This window comes from Danio rerio, chromosome 3, assembly GCF_049306965.1.
Source record: "Danio rerio strain Tuebingen ecotype United States chromosome 3, GRCz12tu, whole genome shotgun sequence".
Lineage (NCBI taxonomy): Eukaryota > Metazoa > Chordata > Actinopteri > Cypriniformes > Danionidae > Danio > Danio rerio.
Window position 1 is genome coordinate 17457764 of NC_133178.1, and position 16457 is coordinate 17474220.

The 16457-nt window shown below is 38.1% G+C and overlaps 1 protein-coding gene across 2 annotated transcripts in view; it reads right to left on the reverse strand.

Moving 5' to 3' along the window:
- Positions 1 to 114: 114 nt before the first annotated feature.
- Positions 115 to 16457, reverse strand: part of grid2ipa (glutamate receptor, ionotropic, delta 2 (Grid2) interacting protein, a) — a 34536-nt gene continuing 18193 nt past the window's right edge. For both annotated transcript variants that reach the window (XM_009299344.5, XM_017354745.4), the window contains 18 exons: positions 16272 to 16357; positions 13391 to 13460; positions 12802 to 13089; positions 12565 to 12716; positions 12337 to 12477; positions 11865 to 11971; positions 11604 to 11778; positions 11117 to 11475; positions 9222 to 10994; positions 8792 to 8879; positions 7247 to 7336; positions 6727 to 6923; positions 4492 to 4647; positions 4176 to 4262; positions 3971 to 4100; positions 3637 to 3755; positions 2992 to 3156; positions 115 to 1468 (listed from right to left, as the gene is read on the reverse strand). In XM_009299344.5, the coding sequence (XP_009297619.1) occupies positions 1388 to 1468; positions 2992 to 3156; positions 3637 to 3755; positions 3971 to 4100; positions 4176 to 4262; positions 4492 to 4647; positions 6727 to 6923; positions 7247 to 7336; positions 8792 to 8879; positions 9222 to 10994; positions 11117 to 11475; positions 11604 to 11778; positions 11865 to 11971; positions 12337 to 12477; positions 12565 to 12716; positions 12802 to 13089; positions 13391 to 13460; positions 16272 to 16357 (4264 nt within the window). In that variant the 3' untranslated portion in view covers positions 115 to 1387. The remainder of the gene's footprint in view (positions 1469 to 2991; positions 3157 to 3636; positions 3756 to 3970; positions 4101 to 4175; positions 4263 to 4491; positions 4648 to 6726; positions 6924 to 7246; positions 7337 to 8791; positions 8880 to 9221; positions 10995 to 11116; positions 11476 to 11603; positions 11779 to 11864; positions 11972 to 12336; positions 12478 to 12564; positions 12717 to 12801; positions 13090 to 13390; positions 13461 to 16271; positions 16358 to 16457) is intronic.

Sequence of the window (16457 nt, forward strand, 5' to 3'; positions counted from 1 at the left end):
TATAGTGTGTATGTAATGTCCTGTAAGTGTTCATATATATATATATATATATATATATATATATATATATATATATATATATATATATATATATATATATATATATATATATTTATATAAAATAGCTTTTTTTGCATTAATCACAACCAGCCTTTAAATAGCTTCCTATGGCACTTTAAGTTCAAAACATTCAAATCTAAACTCTCTTTCAGCCTTCCCATCCATCTTGAGAAAATAAAAATGTCTTTTAACATTGTAAACCATATTAAAATCAACAGTTATGTAAAACAGACAACATCAGAGCCTTTACAATACTGACATTTGAAATTGTGACTCAAATTAATATAAATGATGTAATAAATTATGTAATGTTAAGACACATGTTTTTAAAGTAAAATGTAAAGTAAAAAAATATTGATGGACAAATTTAAACCATTATACAAATCAAATGAATTCACACAATATTTGTCATAAATATTTTTACACCCATCAACACTTAATCATCAATCATATGTCTCATATTTTCAAATGATTACATTCAGATAGTTCAAAACAAATCATACGGAAAGTCCCATATAATTTTTAAACATTCAGTATGATCACAGAACGATACCATAATTGTGTGATTAACTATGGTAATAAGGAATTAAGCAGCACGAAAGTCCATTTTTAAATAAAAGTTAAAATTTCAAAATAGCAAATGCATATAGCAAAATCATAATCTATCTTTTCTCCAAAGCAATATAAGTCCTATCTGCATCTCTTATACAATAATATCTTTACACTCTTTAAATATTTCATAATATATTGCACTTAAAACATTCTGCGTATGAGGAATCGGCTTTTATCTGTTAAGACATTAGTTCAGCAAAAATACCATTTACATGAGCAACTAACAACTCCAACCAAAGTTGTTTTAAGCATTTAAGCAGAGTTAAGACACATTGTTAAAGCACTTTTCTCCTAAACAACATTATAAATATACTATATCAAGTCAGTCAAGATCTGATACTCACAGTCCTAGTGAAATCCATTTTACATTAAATAATTTATTTAACTGTATTTAATATATTTACAAAATCCCCTGCACAAAATTTGAAGATATTATTTTACCCCAAATTCTGTTTATAAGAAGCAGATCCTTCTGGTTTTTGAGTGCAAATAACAATCACACAGCCCAACCATATAAATGACTCACTGATAGTTTAAAACCATTTATGCACCATTCACTGCCCTTGTTCCATTAAACTGTCATTGTACATGTCTCCTTAAATACCTGACTACAGTATCACTAAATTGGACTTGACAGTTGTAGGAGTGTATGCAAGTGAGCTTGTATGTTTGTTTGTACAGTACGAGTGTGTTTGCCTCATGGTGGGTGGTTTCTTCACCAGGCTACAGGAGAGGTGGCGCGAGGGCTCCTGGGGCTTCGTGGAGGGTTTTCGGTCTGGATATCACTCAAAGTCCTCTAAAAGCAATTCCCATATTAAATGTCATAATCTAATAACCTAATCTAGACAATCACAGTACACAGAAAAGATCAGGTAACACTTTATTTTAAGAGTCCAAAAATGCATTAGTTTAACATTAATTAATTGTTGACAAGCATTAGTTAAAAACAAAATTACTAGTCATTAAGGGTTAACTTTATGCACCTTAATAATCATTAAGGAGCTTAAGGAGCCATTTAAGTTAATCATGATTCACTTGTTCACAATTATGCATCAGTTAAACATAAGCAAACACATAATTCATGATTAACTAAACATATATTAAAGGCATTTTAACCATTATTTACAATTTGATAAGCCCTATATTTTTTCTTTGATTCATTGTGTAAGTTACTGAACAACAAGCTAGTAATAATGGTTAGATTACTGCTGTTTTGCAGTTATATATGGCTAAAATAGGGTATTAAACACTGTTTAACCTCATGTCCTAAAGTTATGTCCACATTAATAATGACACTTTATATTCAAGTTTATAGACTAAAACTAGTTAGTAGCGTATTAAGGCTAGAATGTCATTAATATGGTGCTAATAAAGGCAATTTGACACCCTATTCTAAAGTGAAAGTGTTTTCCACATTAAGTATGGCACTTATTGAGGGATATTCAAGTCTATTGACAAGAACAAACAAATAATTAAGGTTGAAATGTCATTAATATAGTGCTAATAAAGGAAAATTGAGCCCCTATTTTAAAGTAAAATTGATATCCACATTAATTATGGCACCTATTGGGGGATATTCAAGTCTATTGACTAGAACAAGCTAATAATCAAGGTTTAAATGTCATTAATACTATGTTAATAAAGGAAAATTGACCCCTTATTTTAAAGTGAAAGTCTATTCACATTAATTATGGCACTTATTGAGGGATATTCAAGTCTATTGGCTAGAACAAGCTAATATTCAAGGATATTGTCATTAATACAGTGCTAATAAAGGCAATTTGACCCCCTATTCTAAAGTAAAAATGATATCCACATTCTACGGACTAGAATAAGCTAAATATAATAGACATAAATATTTAAGTATATTTTTAAAGCACTGGTCAGTTATCATTTTTCTTATCTACTAGGTAGTTTGTGTATTTTATTTACTATTTCTAAAATTTTAAGTTAGCTGAAGGATGGTCATAGCCAACAGTTGCATTTTTACCCTATTCACCTGGAGTCTTGCCTTGGATTAACACAAATATAAGATGTTCATCTATTGACAAAGAAATGAATACCTTTATTGAATACGAATATCTCTTCTTAAGTCAGTGTGACATTGTATTTAATGCTGTTTTTGGGTTGTCTTGTTAACTAGTTGTGTATAAAAAACAACTCTCATGAGAGCTCAGATGAGGGAAGGAGGAGTGACCTATTTTTTGCCACCTGTCTGTGCTAAAAGCCTTAATACATTTCTCCACTAGCGCCTAATTTACTAGGTCATCCTACAAATTACAAATAAATAATACAATTTTATTTAATAAAAAAACCTACCTCAAATTTAGCAATGAACTCTGCGAAGATACCAAAGAAATTCTCTGTGGTGGTGGTCTTTCCATCCTCACCAAAGTATGATGCAACTTTGCAGAACTCCTCCATCGCTCTCTGCTGTAAAGACTCCAGAGACTGCACTGCAGGGTGACTGTTTTCCAGAAACCCCTACATGCAGGTCGTTAAGGAATTTTGTGGTGAATTTGGCAAATATTAAGCACATTCCTTCCCTGAAATGCTTATATAATCTAGTCCTGTTGGTCAGTTTAACTGCTTAGAAAATCAAGGATTCTTTTGAATTCTTGTAGTGTAGTGGACAAAAACATTTCAGAGGCAGGAGTATTGTTGTTACAGCTCCACAAACACTTATTCCATTAAATAACTCCACCAACAATATTTAAAATAGATGTTACTGAACCTGTTGTAAAGGACTGGAGCATGTGAAACATGCTAGTCTTTCTGTTTGATTGTGGGTCAGTATGATGTGAGTTGTCATTAACTCTGACACAAGTATACAAAAATAAAATGATTGATTATTGCTTCCCGGCACACATTTTTACTTGTATATCATCAATTTGATTGTGCCAAAACATTCTATGAACTTAAATGCACTACATCGAGTCATTTTAGATATTGATAAGAGGATACACTCATAACAACAGCAAATCGGTCCTCAGCAGTGGCTGGCATCTTCTGACAGGCTACACGAATGTCCTGGATTGTGGCATGTAGATCATTAAAGTCAGAGGTGATGTTTCTCTGATTCACTGTGGAGAGTAAAGCAGTGACAAATACAGAGCTATCAACCATTCTGCACACTTTATGATAACAATAAACCAATTTTAAAGGGAAATGTTGATCCATGTGTTGGATAAAACTTGCTAAAGAGAACATGGATTGCATAAATAAGCCTTTGTCTATGAAATGTCAAATGAAATTTTATTAAGATGAATTTGGACTCAATAACACACAGCGTGTTCACCTTTAGCTGCTTGTGGCACCATCACTAGCTCCTTCCCAAAGTCTAGAACCTCAGGAAAGTGCTGGCACAATGACTTCACCAGGATATGCAGAAATGTGGATTTTCCATCAACTGTTTTGGTAGTACTGAGCTTGAATCAGAACATTGGAGAAATTTTAATAATACAAATGATAACCTTATATGCAGGCACAGCTATATTGCTTACTTCAGTGAGGAAATTGATTTTAAACCCAGTTGTTTTGCCAGTCTTAGGTTGGCCGTTGTTTAGATAGTTCCCCATAGCCAGCACAAACTGGAAAACAAGAAAAAGTTGTAATGCCATAGTAAGAAGCTCATATTAATTCAATGTGTGCACTGTTATGGTATATATTTATTGTGCATTACGACTAGTCTGCCCTAGGTACATGTCAACAATCTTTTATCCATGGATGATTTTCTTTGCTGTGTTAATTTTCGTGACTGTGGGATCATGTGTGCCCGAGGAGAAACTAAATGAATCAGTGGGAATGAAGGAATTATACCTCCAGAATCTTGGCAAGTTTTTTGCTGTTCTTGAGCTCCAGTGAAGCCTTGAAAACACAATCGTAGGCCCCTCTCATCTCCTCTGTTTTCTCTTGCAGCGTGGTCTTAAAATGCAGGCTTTTCAAGCGGGTCTTATACTCTGGCACTGAAAGCATCTGAAAATATACAAAAGAACAAGTATTGTTAGAATTGTAAGAATAACTTGAATGTAATCAATGCAAATAAAATTAAATACAATTTAATCATGGTCAGTGGCAACACTGAGCGGTCATTTATCGGCAACAATTTCGTAACGTTTTCATTTTGCACATTAGTTTATATTCATTAGCTTTAGGCTTGCTGCAGATTTTAGTCTCATCTGTGTTATGCATTGTTCATCCATGCACAAATTACATTCCTTGCCTACCATGGCAAATCTCGACTGTCATTTTTTTATTGTATTTATTGAAGTGCAAACCATTTAGTTGGACATTGGTCCCTTACGTGATGAGCAAACCATTTTAAGCTGCAGCATGATATTTCACAAATCCTGTGATAATAATAAAGAGATATGACTGACAAAACTATGAGTCATTGGTCATCTGCACATGCTGAGCGAATCACTGGTACAACCCTCCCTACTACCCAAGAACTATACTTATCTAGAGCGAGCAGAAGGGCTGCCAGAATCACTCTGGACCCCTCACACCCAGCACACTGCCTCTTTGAACTTTTACCTTCTGGTCGACACTACAGAGCACTGCGCACCAGAACAGCCCGACACAGAAACAATTTCCTTTCCTCAGGCAATCCATCTCATGAACACTTGATAATAATACGTGCTTAATAATTGTACTTTTATACTTTGTTAAGGATTAATTTTTTATTATCAAATTAATTTTAGGGAGAGAAGCGCAATGTTTATGATAAGTGGGGGCGGAGCGGGCCAGAATCACGGTGGCAGGCCAGATGACCGTCAGGCCACTGGGAAATGTCTCTATCATTGTGGAAGAAAGTAGCATCTGTGTGCAAGTTCAATATGAACTAAGGATAGCTGATGTTGTGCTGCATCTTCTTTTATTTAAAGGTAACTGTACAGTTACTAATGCAGTGAAAATCTGCTTGCTAATTGTACACACATGAACACATTAGTGCATTAAATGACTTTACGTTTTTGTGAGCTAAACTAGGTTTTTGTAAAATGAGCATAGTATCAGATAATGGAATATGGTTATTTTCTGTAAATTTAAACAGTCTTATAAAACTTCTGTATTTTTACAGAAAATTCACAGCCGGTATTTTTCTGTAAATTTAACAAATTTTTTTTTTAACGGTGTAAATAAATTAAAGCTAAATTATAAATGTTGCGTTAATTGAACTAAACAACATACATTACCTTTATTTAACTAACTTAAGCTCAAATGAATATTCTTTCTTTAAGGTAACCTAACTCGGTTACGTGGAACCTGTTGACATAAAAAAGTTAATTAAAGCCAACATATAATTTTTTTGACTGCACATATACACTTAACAACACACTTTACATGCCACTTTGCACATAACAGCTGCACATATAAAATTGCATATAATAATTCACTCTACATTCACTTTTCTTTTTGTGTATTTGCATTCACTACTTACTGCTTTTTTATATATATTTGTTATCTGTATTTTGTCCTGTCTCTGTAATTCTGTTGCACTGTAGAAGCTCTGTCACGAAAACAAATTCCTCGTATGTGCGAACATACCTGGCAGTAAAGCTCTTTCCGATTCTGATGACTACTGATCCTGAACTTGATCAACAAATTTCTTATTCGTGAAATGTGCGCTCAGTACAAATGGTGCATGTACATAAAGAACATATAATTGTGTAAGTCACTCAAAGTATAAGTGAGCATGCACTTGCAAGCAATTTCAGAACCTCACATAATGATAGTGGCTCACTGATGTGTCTAAATTGTTCACCATTTTCCAAATGAGTGTGGTGTGGTTACAAATTATGGAGGGCATTTTCAATTTAGAGAAGTTCCCCTTAAATAGATGAAAACATTTATTCATATAGTTGATAACTGCATTTTTGGCTCAACTTGAATGGGGATTGTCATGAGAGCATTGCCATCTTCTTGCAAAACCTTTCAAAAATGCAAAAGAAAAACATTTGCATTTTGGTTCTGATTGAATGGGAATTATTAAAACAGTGTTGTCATTTTTATGCAAAACCTTTCAACCTTATTTGCAAACATCATGTCTTGTACCTGTAAGACAAACTGATCGGGCTCGCTGAGTTTGCCTGGGTCATTTCTGTACTGCTCGTACTGTCTGACCTCATCATCGTCCGGTGCATACAGGAGCAGTTGTTTGATATGTGGTGGCTCCAAACGTTCACTTGACATTGTCATTAGTACCTGACGTAGCTCGCCTGGAGACAGCTTCAGATGGGCAATCAAGATTGCTATAAAAATGATAGAAGAGACAATTGTGCATAAGGATAACTTATTAATTATGGCTAAAACAGTTGGAACAATCAAAAAATCAAGCTGCTTCAAAATGGAAAAGCACAGTAGCAAAGCCAGACAAAAAAAAACACCAACATATACAAGTTAATCCTTGACTGGGAAGCACACAAGAACATCATCTAAACATTTACCACTTAACTCCACTAAACTCATACATCAGCACAAATTTGCCATGTACAGCCCATTACACTAAAGATGTTTTACTTTAAAAAACGACATTCAAGATGAAAGTATTCTGCCTAGTTGCATTGCTACTCACAAGCATTGTAGGCTTTCTTATGGGAAAGAATCTCCACCACATCTTTCTTTTTGAAAGTCTCCACCTGAGGTGAGGGCTCTGGAAGAGCAACTGAGACATGAATTGCAACATGAATGAAAATAACTTTCAAATGGAGACATGTTGTCATGAGAGGAAAGGACAGTCAGAGTTTTAATAAATAGAGTCGTTACTTCTCAGTGATTCTGTTCGGAAATTATATGAAAACACATAAACACATGAATACGTAATGACATTGTTATTTTGACGATCACCCCTGTAACCATTCATCATTCACAGTGTGTTTGATTGGCCACAACGAGCCAACCTTGTGAGATTGTAACAATGTAATCACCTTTAAATATTAACAGCTCATGTTGCTTTCATCATTACTCTGAAACACTGAGTGCACATGTGTTTAAAAACAGTAAAACTGATGGTCATCTTTCTGACATAAATATGGCAGTATCACAATACACCGTTTTTGGTCTGTCTCATAGTCATTCTTTAAGATGTTGTCATTCAGATTTTCATGTTCCTTTCTTTTCAACATTTTAAAATATGTGTACAGAAGAGCTTCTGAGCTTCAATTGATCTGCATCACAGCTGTGGTGAAACCCATTAAACCTTTAGTAAGTCTTCCCAAAGCATGCTATATTTGCTTTTTTGCTGGCCAGGGTTGTACATGTATGTTGCAAGTACTACAGTAAAAAGGACTGCGAGTTGAAAAAGAATTACTGTAGTGGCATACATGCTAAACATTTTTGCACGTAAATCAAATATGGTTGTTTTGTATGCAGTTAATCAATGGTGCACAAGCAACCTGCTCTAAATTCTTTAAATCACAGTGGGTAGTTGTTAAGTGCTGGCAACTAGCTCTCTGCAACTCTGTGCCTGGTCAGTACCTGAACGGAAGACCACATGGGAAAAATAGGTTGCTGTTGGAAGTGGAAGCCAGCATGGGGCGCTCAACCTGCGGACAGAGTCCTAACACCCCAGTATAGTGAAGGGGACTCTATACTGCTCAGCGAGCGCCGTCTTTTGGATGAGAGTCCTGACTCTCAGGAAAATCCCAGGATGTTCTTTGAAAAAGAGTAGGGGTTTAACCCCGGCTTTCTGGCCAAATTTGCCTATCATGGCCTCTAAACCATCCCAATATTATATTATATATTTAATAGAATTGATGGTAAATGAGGAGATTCCCCTCAATGTGTAAAGTGCTGTGAGTGTCTAGAAAAGCGCTATATAAATATAAGGAATTATTATTATTATTATTAATTGGAAGTAATTTTTACATGCTCACAAATCCTTAAATCAAAGCATACACATACTGTAAATAAAGTACACTTTCAAAAATACTGGTTTGTTTTAAATTTCGGTCAAAAATTGACAATTACATGAACAATTATATAGACCTCATACTCTATATACAACACATGCCACCTAGCTATGAACTACACTGTATCCTTCAAAGATGTAGAAAGGAAGTGGGTGTCCAGTAGATTAGGCTGGTTTCAGCTACTTGCCAAATGACCACACTTTACTCACCAGGAGTCTTTTGTGTACCAAAATGAAGCTCCAGGTCTAGATATTTCACCATGTCACTCAGCTTGTCATAATCAGAGTCTTCTTCCATCTGAAATATAAAAATAAAATCATTGTCTAATGGAATTTAAAAAAATCTAATGGTTTGAGACAAACTTATGATGATGGAACTCATGCTACATTATATACAGACATCAATGTATGTCTCAAATGGCATACTGTTCCTTTTTAAGATCTCCTTGGATGATTAGAGAAGAATTTTAGTTCAGAATTGTCAACTGCTCTCTTATAGTTTTAAAATTGCAGATACAGTAAGCAGCCACTATTTTCAACAACTCATTGTCGAAATTCCTGAAGTCAAATACAAAACCTGTGAGCCATTTGAGACGTAAAAAACTTTTGTCACACAAACACTCAGCTTTTTTAAGTTTACCTGTCCCCAAATGGTTCCTTCAGAATTTTCCACTTGTTCCCAACGTAGCCGCTTTACACTCATATGACTGGAATCAGATTTTTGAGGGGAGCCCTTTGGTAGTGGAGGAGGCACGCAAGGTGGGGGTAAAGGGGGTGGTGGAGGTGGTTCCACAGAGGAACCTTCAGTGGGGTTGTGAGTTTGAGGTTGGGGTGAAATTGGTGGTTGCATTTGAGACTGAGCTTCATGGTGGCTACGGTGGTGGTGGTGATGACGATGCTCATGGTACATGGGTTGAGGGCTCTGTCTAGCCTGTGCAACAGAAGGTATCTGCGGAGTTGAGCGATGCTGTTGTTGCTGCTGAATCTGTTGTTGCTGCTGAGCTTGTTGCTGCTGAATCTGCTGTTGCTGAAGCTGTTGCTGTTGCTCAAGCTGCTGAAGCTGTTGTTGTTGCTCAAGCTGCTGAAGCTGTTGTTGCTGCTGACGTTGCTGCTGTTGCTGAAGCTGTTGTTGCTGCTGCTGCTGTAACTGCTGCTGAAGCAGTTGTTGTTGCTGCTGCAGTTGTGAAGGGTGAGGCTGGAAGGTAGACAGAATCTGTTGGGTCTGGTGGGGTTGATGCGGCTGATGGATCTGGTGGTATTGCGGAGCTGACTGAATGGGCTGGACCTGGTGTATGTGTTCAATCTGGTGAATGTGACGGGTTGGTGGAGGAGGCTGGGTCGGTGGGTAGTCTTGATTAGATTGATGCATCTGGTACTGCTGCTGGTTGTACTGTTGCTGACTCTGCTGAGGTGGTTGAACAGCTTGAGAAAGAGCTTGAGCCATGTGTGCCCGGTGCATTTGTCTATCTGCCCTCTCCAGTCTCTCAATCCGCTCCATACGCTCCAAGCGTTCCAAGTGCTGGATCTGCTCCAAGCGGTCAAGTCTGTCCATGGAGCTTGTAAGGTGAGCCTGATGACTCTGGTGCATCTCATAAGCATGATGCACTTGTTGATCTGAGTGAAGGGGTTGGGGCTGCATCTCATAGATAAGTCTATCTGGATTTCGGTCAATCCTGTCAAGCCTATCCATTGAGCTAGAGAGCTGAGTCTGTATGGGCTGGTGTGAGCGATGGCTGTGGTGTACTTTGATCGACTGAGATTGATGACGTTTATGTTGATGAAATTGGTGCATCTGGTGATCCTGTTGCATCTGGGGATGTTGATGAACCTGGTGAGCTGGATGGACCTGAGACTGCATCTCATAGATTGCATGACCGGAGATGGATGTCTGGTTTATTTCTGGAGAGGGCATAGGAGGTAAAGATTGGTGCATCTGCTGCTGAGACTGCTGAGGATGGCCAGCTGTTGGTTGAACTGGAAGTGAATGGTGCTCCTGAAGGAGTTGTTGCTGGCTCATTAGCTCATCACGTGTGGGTAATACCTTGTGAATGGACTGCCGCTTTGGAGGTGGGTTGGCTCTTGGTGGAGGTGGCGGAGGAGGTCCAGGGTGACGACGGAATGTCAGCTGTCGAGGTGCATGTTCTGGGGTGAACCCAGCAGGTGGAGGGGGGTCATTGAATTGGACAGGGGGAGGGGGAGGAGGAGTCAGAGGGGGTGGAGGAATGTGCTCAGAGCTGGAGGAGTAGGTGAGAGAGCTGGCATCCTCACTACTACTATGCACTTCACTCGGACTGCTTAGCTCAGGAGGCATGTACGGACCCTCTTCCTCCTCCTCCTCTTCCTCCTCCTCCTCCTCTTCCTCATCCACCTCTACCTCCTCTTCCTCGTCCTGAAAAGTCATCTGGACAACATCCTATTTTGAAGCAAAACATCAAATTAGCAATCAGTTTTACAATCATTCTTTAATGATTAGCTATTGTGCTTGTTAAGCCACAAAAAAAAAACAAGCATCAATCCACTTATTGATATACAAACCTCTTCATAGTCATTCTCCGGTGACAAGAAGTCATCCACAGATAACTGCTGTCCTAGCTGTTCACTTAGAGCCTCCATGAACAGATCAGTGTCTGCTGTACGGGGCGGACGTGAGAAGGTGTATCGCTTTTTCCGAATGGGTGGACTAGGGGGGTAGTCAGGAGGTGAGGGTGGAGAGAGCGGTGGACTGTCTAAACTGATGTAGGGATTGGACTCAGCACTGGTTTGAGAAGGAAGACCTGGGGGGTAGCAGGGGCACTGAGGACTGAGAGGAGTCTCCTGCATCCAAGGGTCAGGCTCTGGAGGAGGTGGCGGTGGAGGAGGAGGCACATGTTGTGCTGATCCAGATTTGCGACTACCTAAGAAACGAAGATGGAAAATCAATAGTCTCTGGCAGCCTTTGAGACCATCAAATTGTACATATTTTGACCAAAACGTTCTGGAAACCACCAGTTACAATACAAGTCAAAAATATAAAGTTGGGTACCTGAAGTAGCGCGAACAGATGGAGTAGAAGAGTGTGCCCTAACAGACTGTGAGGTAGTGTGAGGGAAGACATCCACGCTAACCAGAGTATCAGGAGCAGGAGGAGGTCGACTCTTCAGAGATTTGGATCTTTTCCCAGCATAGACATTCTCCAGCTCGGCATACACAGCTGACAACTAGACAGAGCACAAGGACATATACAGTATACTTGTGTCAATTTTTTTTTTTACTTTTTCAAGAGGAATCAATAAAGGGCACTCACATTTGTCAAATTGTTAGGCGTTTCTGGTAAGGATGTTCCATCCCCAGATTGTCTCTCTCCAGGTGTCAGCCTCATAGGAGCCGCCTCCACTGGCTCAGTGCAAATCCCTCATGAACAAAGAAAAGGGTACATTGATTCTCATTTTATTTTCCAAAAAAAGCTCCTAGTTTCTATAATAATGGACAATGTTGTATTCAGTTTTTATATTAGTACTGCAAGTTTGAAACTTAAAACAGTTTCATTACATACCGGTAACTAATCATGTACAGTATATGCTGATTCATACGTCGTTGACATATATCTTTTGCATGTGCAAGTTCGTTATTTCCAATGGATGTTCTTTACACAGTGCTCAATCAGCGTAAGGAAATGTAGATGTATATATTTGGGAGTCATTGACATCAAAAGAAACTTAGTGCTATCGTATGCTATGACATGCTGTGTAGTACAACAGTCTTTGAAGAAAACCTACCCATCCCCAGGTGAGTGCCAATAACCAGATCATCTGAGCTGCGTCCCCTCACACTGCTTCTGTAGGTGGTTCCTGTCACCTTCATGGAGCTGCTGCGTCGATGAGGCTCATGGGCTGGAGGTTCAGGTTCTGCTGCTGGCACTATCAATAAGAAAGGAAAGCAAGCATGTATATGTAAATAAATTGTTTTCAAATGGAAGAAGAATTACGAGAAATGTGACAGCTTACGTGTAACTTTATATCCAAGAAAGCGAGAGATCTTATTCTGGCAGTGTTCTTGCTCCTCATAGGTCAACAGCTGGTAAACAAATTGCCAGATCACCTGTTTTGCTGGCGTATCCAACACAGGGAAGACATCCACAATCAAGGTGTCTACATTTCTAATGGCACAGGAGAAAAATGATCAGGCTTCTCACACAGTTCAGGAAAAGTATGGAAAAATTTCCATACAAGTTAACACATCACCTATGCTGGAAAAAGGCTTCTAGTGCCTTGCAGATGGTGTATCTCTCCTGGAGTGTGAGAAGGTGTTCAAGCTGCTGGCTGAAGGTGCGGCCCTGTACACGGATACTAGGAGGCAGGATCTCAGCAACCCACTGTAGGGAGCTGAGCACAGGAGCACGGGATCGGGGAGATACCTCCACCTGTTCGGGTTCAGTCATGGTGAAGGCCGGTGGGCCATCTTCAACCACCAGGCTTGGCATTGCCCCACTTCCCTGTAGCATGGACACCACCTTCTCATGGGAACAGCTCCTGAGGAAACCAGAAAAAACCCAGCTGGCAATGGTGAATCCATTCTGATGATTATGATGCAAGGAGTGCTTTGAGTTTCATTTAAGTCCCAACACAACATATGAGGTAAACAAATCCTCAGATAATACTTATAGATCAGTATTACATGCTGTCAATAAAGTCAGTGATTAACTTATATACACAGTATATATTATCAAACTGGTGTGGAAAGATTGTTTCTGGGCTGCACTTTTATATATAAATGATAATATAATATAAATACAATCACTGTATTCCAGTCCAACCCAATCACAAGCCTCACCTCATGTCCAATCCATTGAGAAACAGGATGCGATCTCCAGGTTTGAGACCCGCCTTCTCAGCAGGGCTGCCTGCAGGAGGAATGGCAAGAGACCAAGTAGAAAGTAACTACTGACAGCATATCATATGGACTCCAACTGAGATTAAGCTGTGCTCATGCGCTGCCCTTTGAAATGACGTGAGATCTCTAAGTCAAGTTGCTGCAGCTTGGGTATTTGTCACATCCTGCCCAAGAATGGATGTCTCTTTTTGGCTTTTTGTGGGAAAAGTGTGAATCTAAAAGGATTTGCGCTAGATAAAAAGAGAGCTCCACCACCTGTGCCCCTCTGACTCAGCCTGTGGAGAGTCTTCTGTTGTGTCTTCTTGTTTCTCTCTCTCTCTCTCTCGACTCCTGCTGTTCTTGTACTCTGCCAGTTTTGCCGCCTAACTTTATAATGGCCGACATGAGTCATTTATGACAGAATTTTGCATGATTTCAGCATGCACGTCATCTGCTTCAATAATACGCCTGATAATTGACTCATGTACAGTACATTTACATTTACTCATTTAGCAGATGTTTTATCTTAAGTCACTGACAAGTGAGGATAAAAGAAGCACTTCAAATCATCAGAGAGTAGGGGCTCTATTTTAACGTTCCATGCGCAAAGCGCAGGGCCCAAACGCATTAAAGGCGTGTCAGAATCCACTTTTGCTATTTTAAGGAAGGGAAAATCCGCTTTGCGCCGTGGCGCATGGTATAAAAGGGTCGAGCTTATTCTCTTAATGAGTTATAGGTGTGTTTTGAGTATAAACCAATCAGTCTCATCTCACATTCCCTTTAAGAGCCAGTTATGCCGGGCCATAGCGCATTTGCATTGTACATGGCAGACTTTGTAAGTGGGAAAAACTGAACACTTCATTTGAGAGAAAACAGTTAAACAGAGCATCTACAGCCAGAGAATGAGAGACGAGCCTCTTCATTGTTTACTTTCACTTTCACTCTCATGGATAAGGAAACGTGTTGTACGCACAAACATCCATTAGCTTATAAATAATTCATTTAAGTTGTTATCCGCAAAGATTTGCTTCAAAACTATTTCTAAATTCAGTTCTAATTTCCAGCAAACGAATAAATGATCAATAATAATGAAGTGTGGTCAAAAAACTGAGTTATATGCAAATACACATACTGTGCCCCATATTTTCTAAAACCTGACAGGTGGACAAATCTAAGCTTGTATTTAATACAACAAATATAAATATGGATATAATAAATAATACAGCTAATAATAATACATTATACAAAAGCAAATTGTTATGAATTAACTGAAAAAGCCCCCCGAGATGAAGAAGTTATGGAGGTGGTGGTTTTTATATTTATGTAGGCTAGAAAATAATACATTTTAAAATATTTTAATCCTTTGATTCTTTTTCATTGGTAAAGATACTTGCGTATTATGTACATCCTGTGTGTATTAAGCATTGTGTGATTAAGGCGCACAAATAACGTGCTCAGCGCTGGACTATAGACCTGCTTTGATCTGGTCTATTGAACAGTCTATTTAAGTTCCTCAAAATAGCAACGCGCCAGCAATGCACCTTAACACGCCTCCTTTTTAGACCAGAACGCCTATGGGCTCACATATGAGCACAAATGTATTTGCTATTTAAACAGCATGGTGCAAAATGCCAAAACAACTCTTGCACCGAGCTGAAACTAGCAAACAACAATTGTGTCACGCCTTGCACCGGGTGTATGAAAAGGGCCCTTGCAGTATATAAAGTCTAAATTTTGGGTTTTTTGGTGGTGGTGGTGGGTAAGCACACTCAGAATTGCACAATGTTTTCTAAGAAGTATGTGTGAGCTTATAAGGTGTCTGGTGGATATGGAGAGGAAAGACTACTCTTCACTTGTTTATGTTTAAAATATATGCATTTCTATTTTTTTTTCACCCTTGCCTTTAAACTAGGATAAATGCTTTTTTGCTCTTTTGTTATATAAATGAGAAGACCTATTGGGAAATAATATGACATGACAACAATAGTGCTGCCATACAAAACATAAAAAGGGAAAGCAAAACATTAATTAAAGTAATACAGCATATGAAATGCAAATTGTTGAAAAGCAGAAAACTCCAAATCCATCCATACATCCATACATACAGGGATGCAACGATTAACCGATTTCACCATTAACCGTGGTTTAATTCGTCACGATTAATTAAACGTAAAGGCTTCTCAACACCATATTTCTGCATAGAACTAAACTGCTGCAACTTAAAGTTATGCCAACTGTGCACTAGTTTAAAGTTTCAAGCTTGTAAACAATACCCACGCACATTGGATCAAAAGCTGATTTTAACTATGGCTGAGGAGGTTTTTAACTAAGGGCCATTCACATATTCCATCTTTTATGCGCACAAGTTTGTTATTTTTAATGAAGGCACAGGGTTTGCGTGCATATTAGTGCCTTTCAGACAGGGGTTCAGCAGCCTTTGACTACATCTGTTCTATTTAAAAGGGAAATACTTAACTAATATGATGCTTAAAATTACATTAGACAAAACTATTTATTTATTTTTGTTTCGTCCTTTATATTCAGTGTAAAATTATTACCTTATGTTTAAATGCCAAAAGTATTTTTCACTTATTTTTAGGTCTAAAGATAAATGGATTATATTGTTTGTTTTTTATTGTTATTTTGTGCTGTATTAATTGGTTACTGATAACACTTTAAAACATAAGAAGTGGCATTTCATGTGATTTTCTAAACTAGTATATTTTGAAATGAAAGAACCGTGATTATTCCTCAGACTATAATCGTACAACCAAAATCTACAAACATACATCTATCCATTCATACATCCACCCATACATCCATACACCTATACATTTCATACCTGGTATCACGGAGTCGATCCAGACTGGAGCATGGCCACGTAGGGTAAACCCAAAACTCTGGTTGCCTTTGTATACACGTACTGTCCTAATGAAACACAAGGGGGAATATAAATAGAAAATATCTTAAACAAGTGGATACAAACTCTAGATTTGAAATTAAATGCAACAGAAATTACATTATCAAC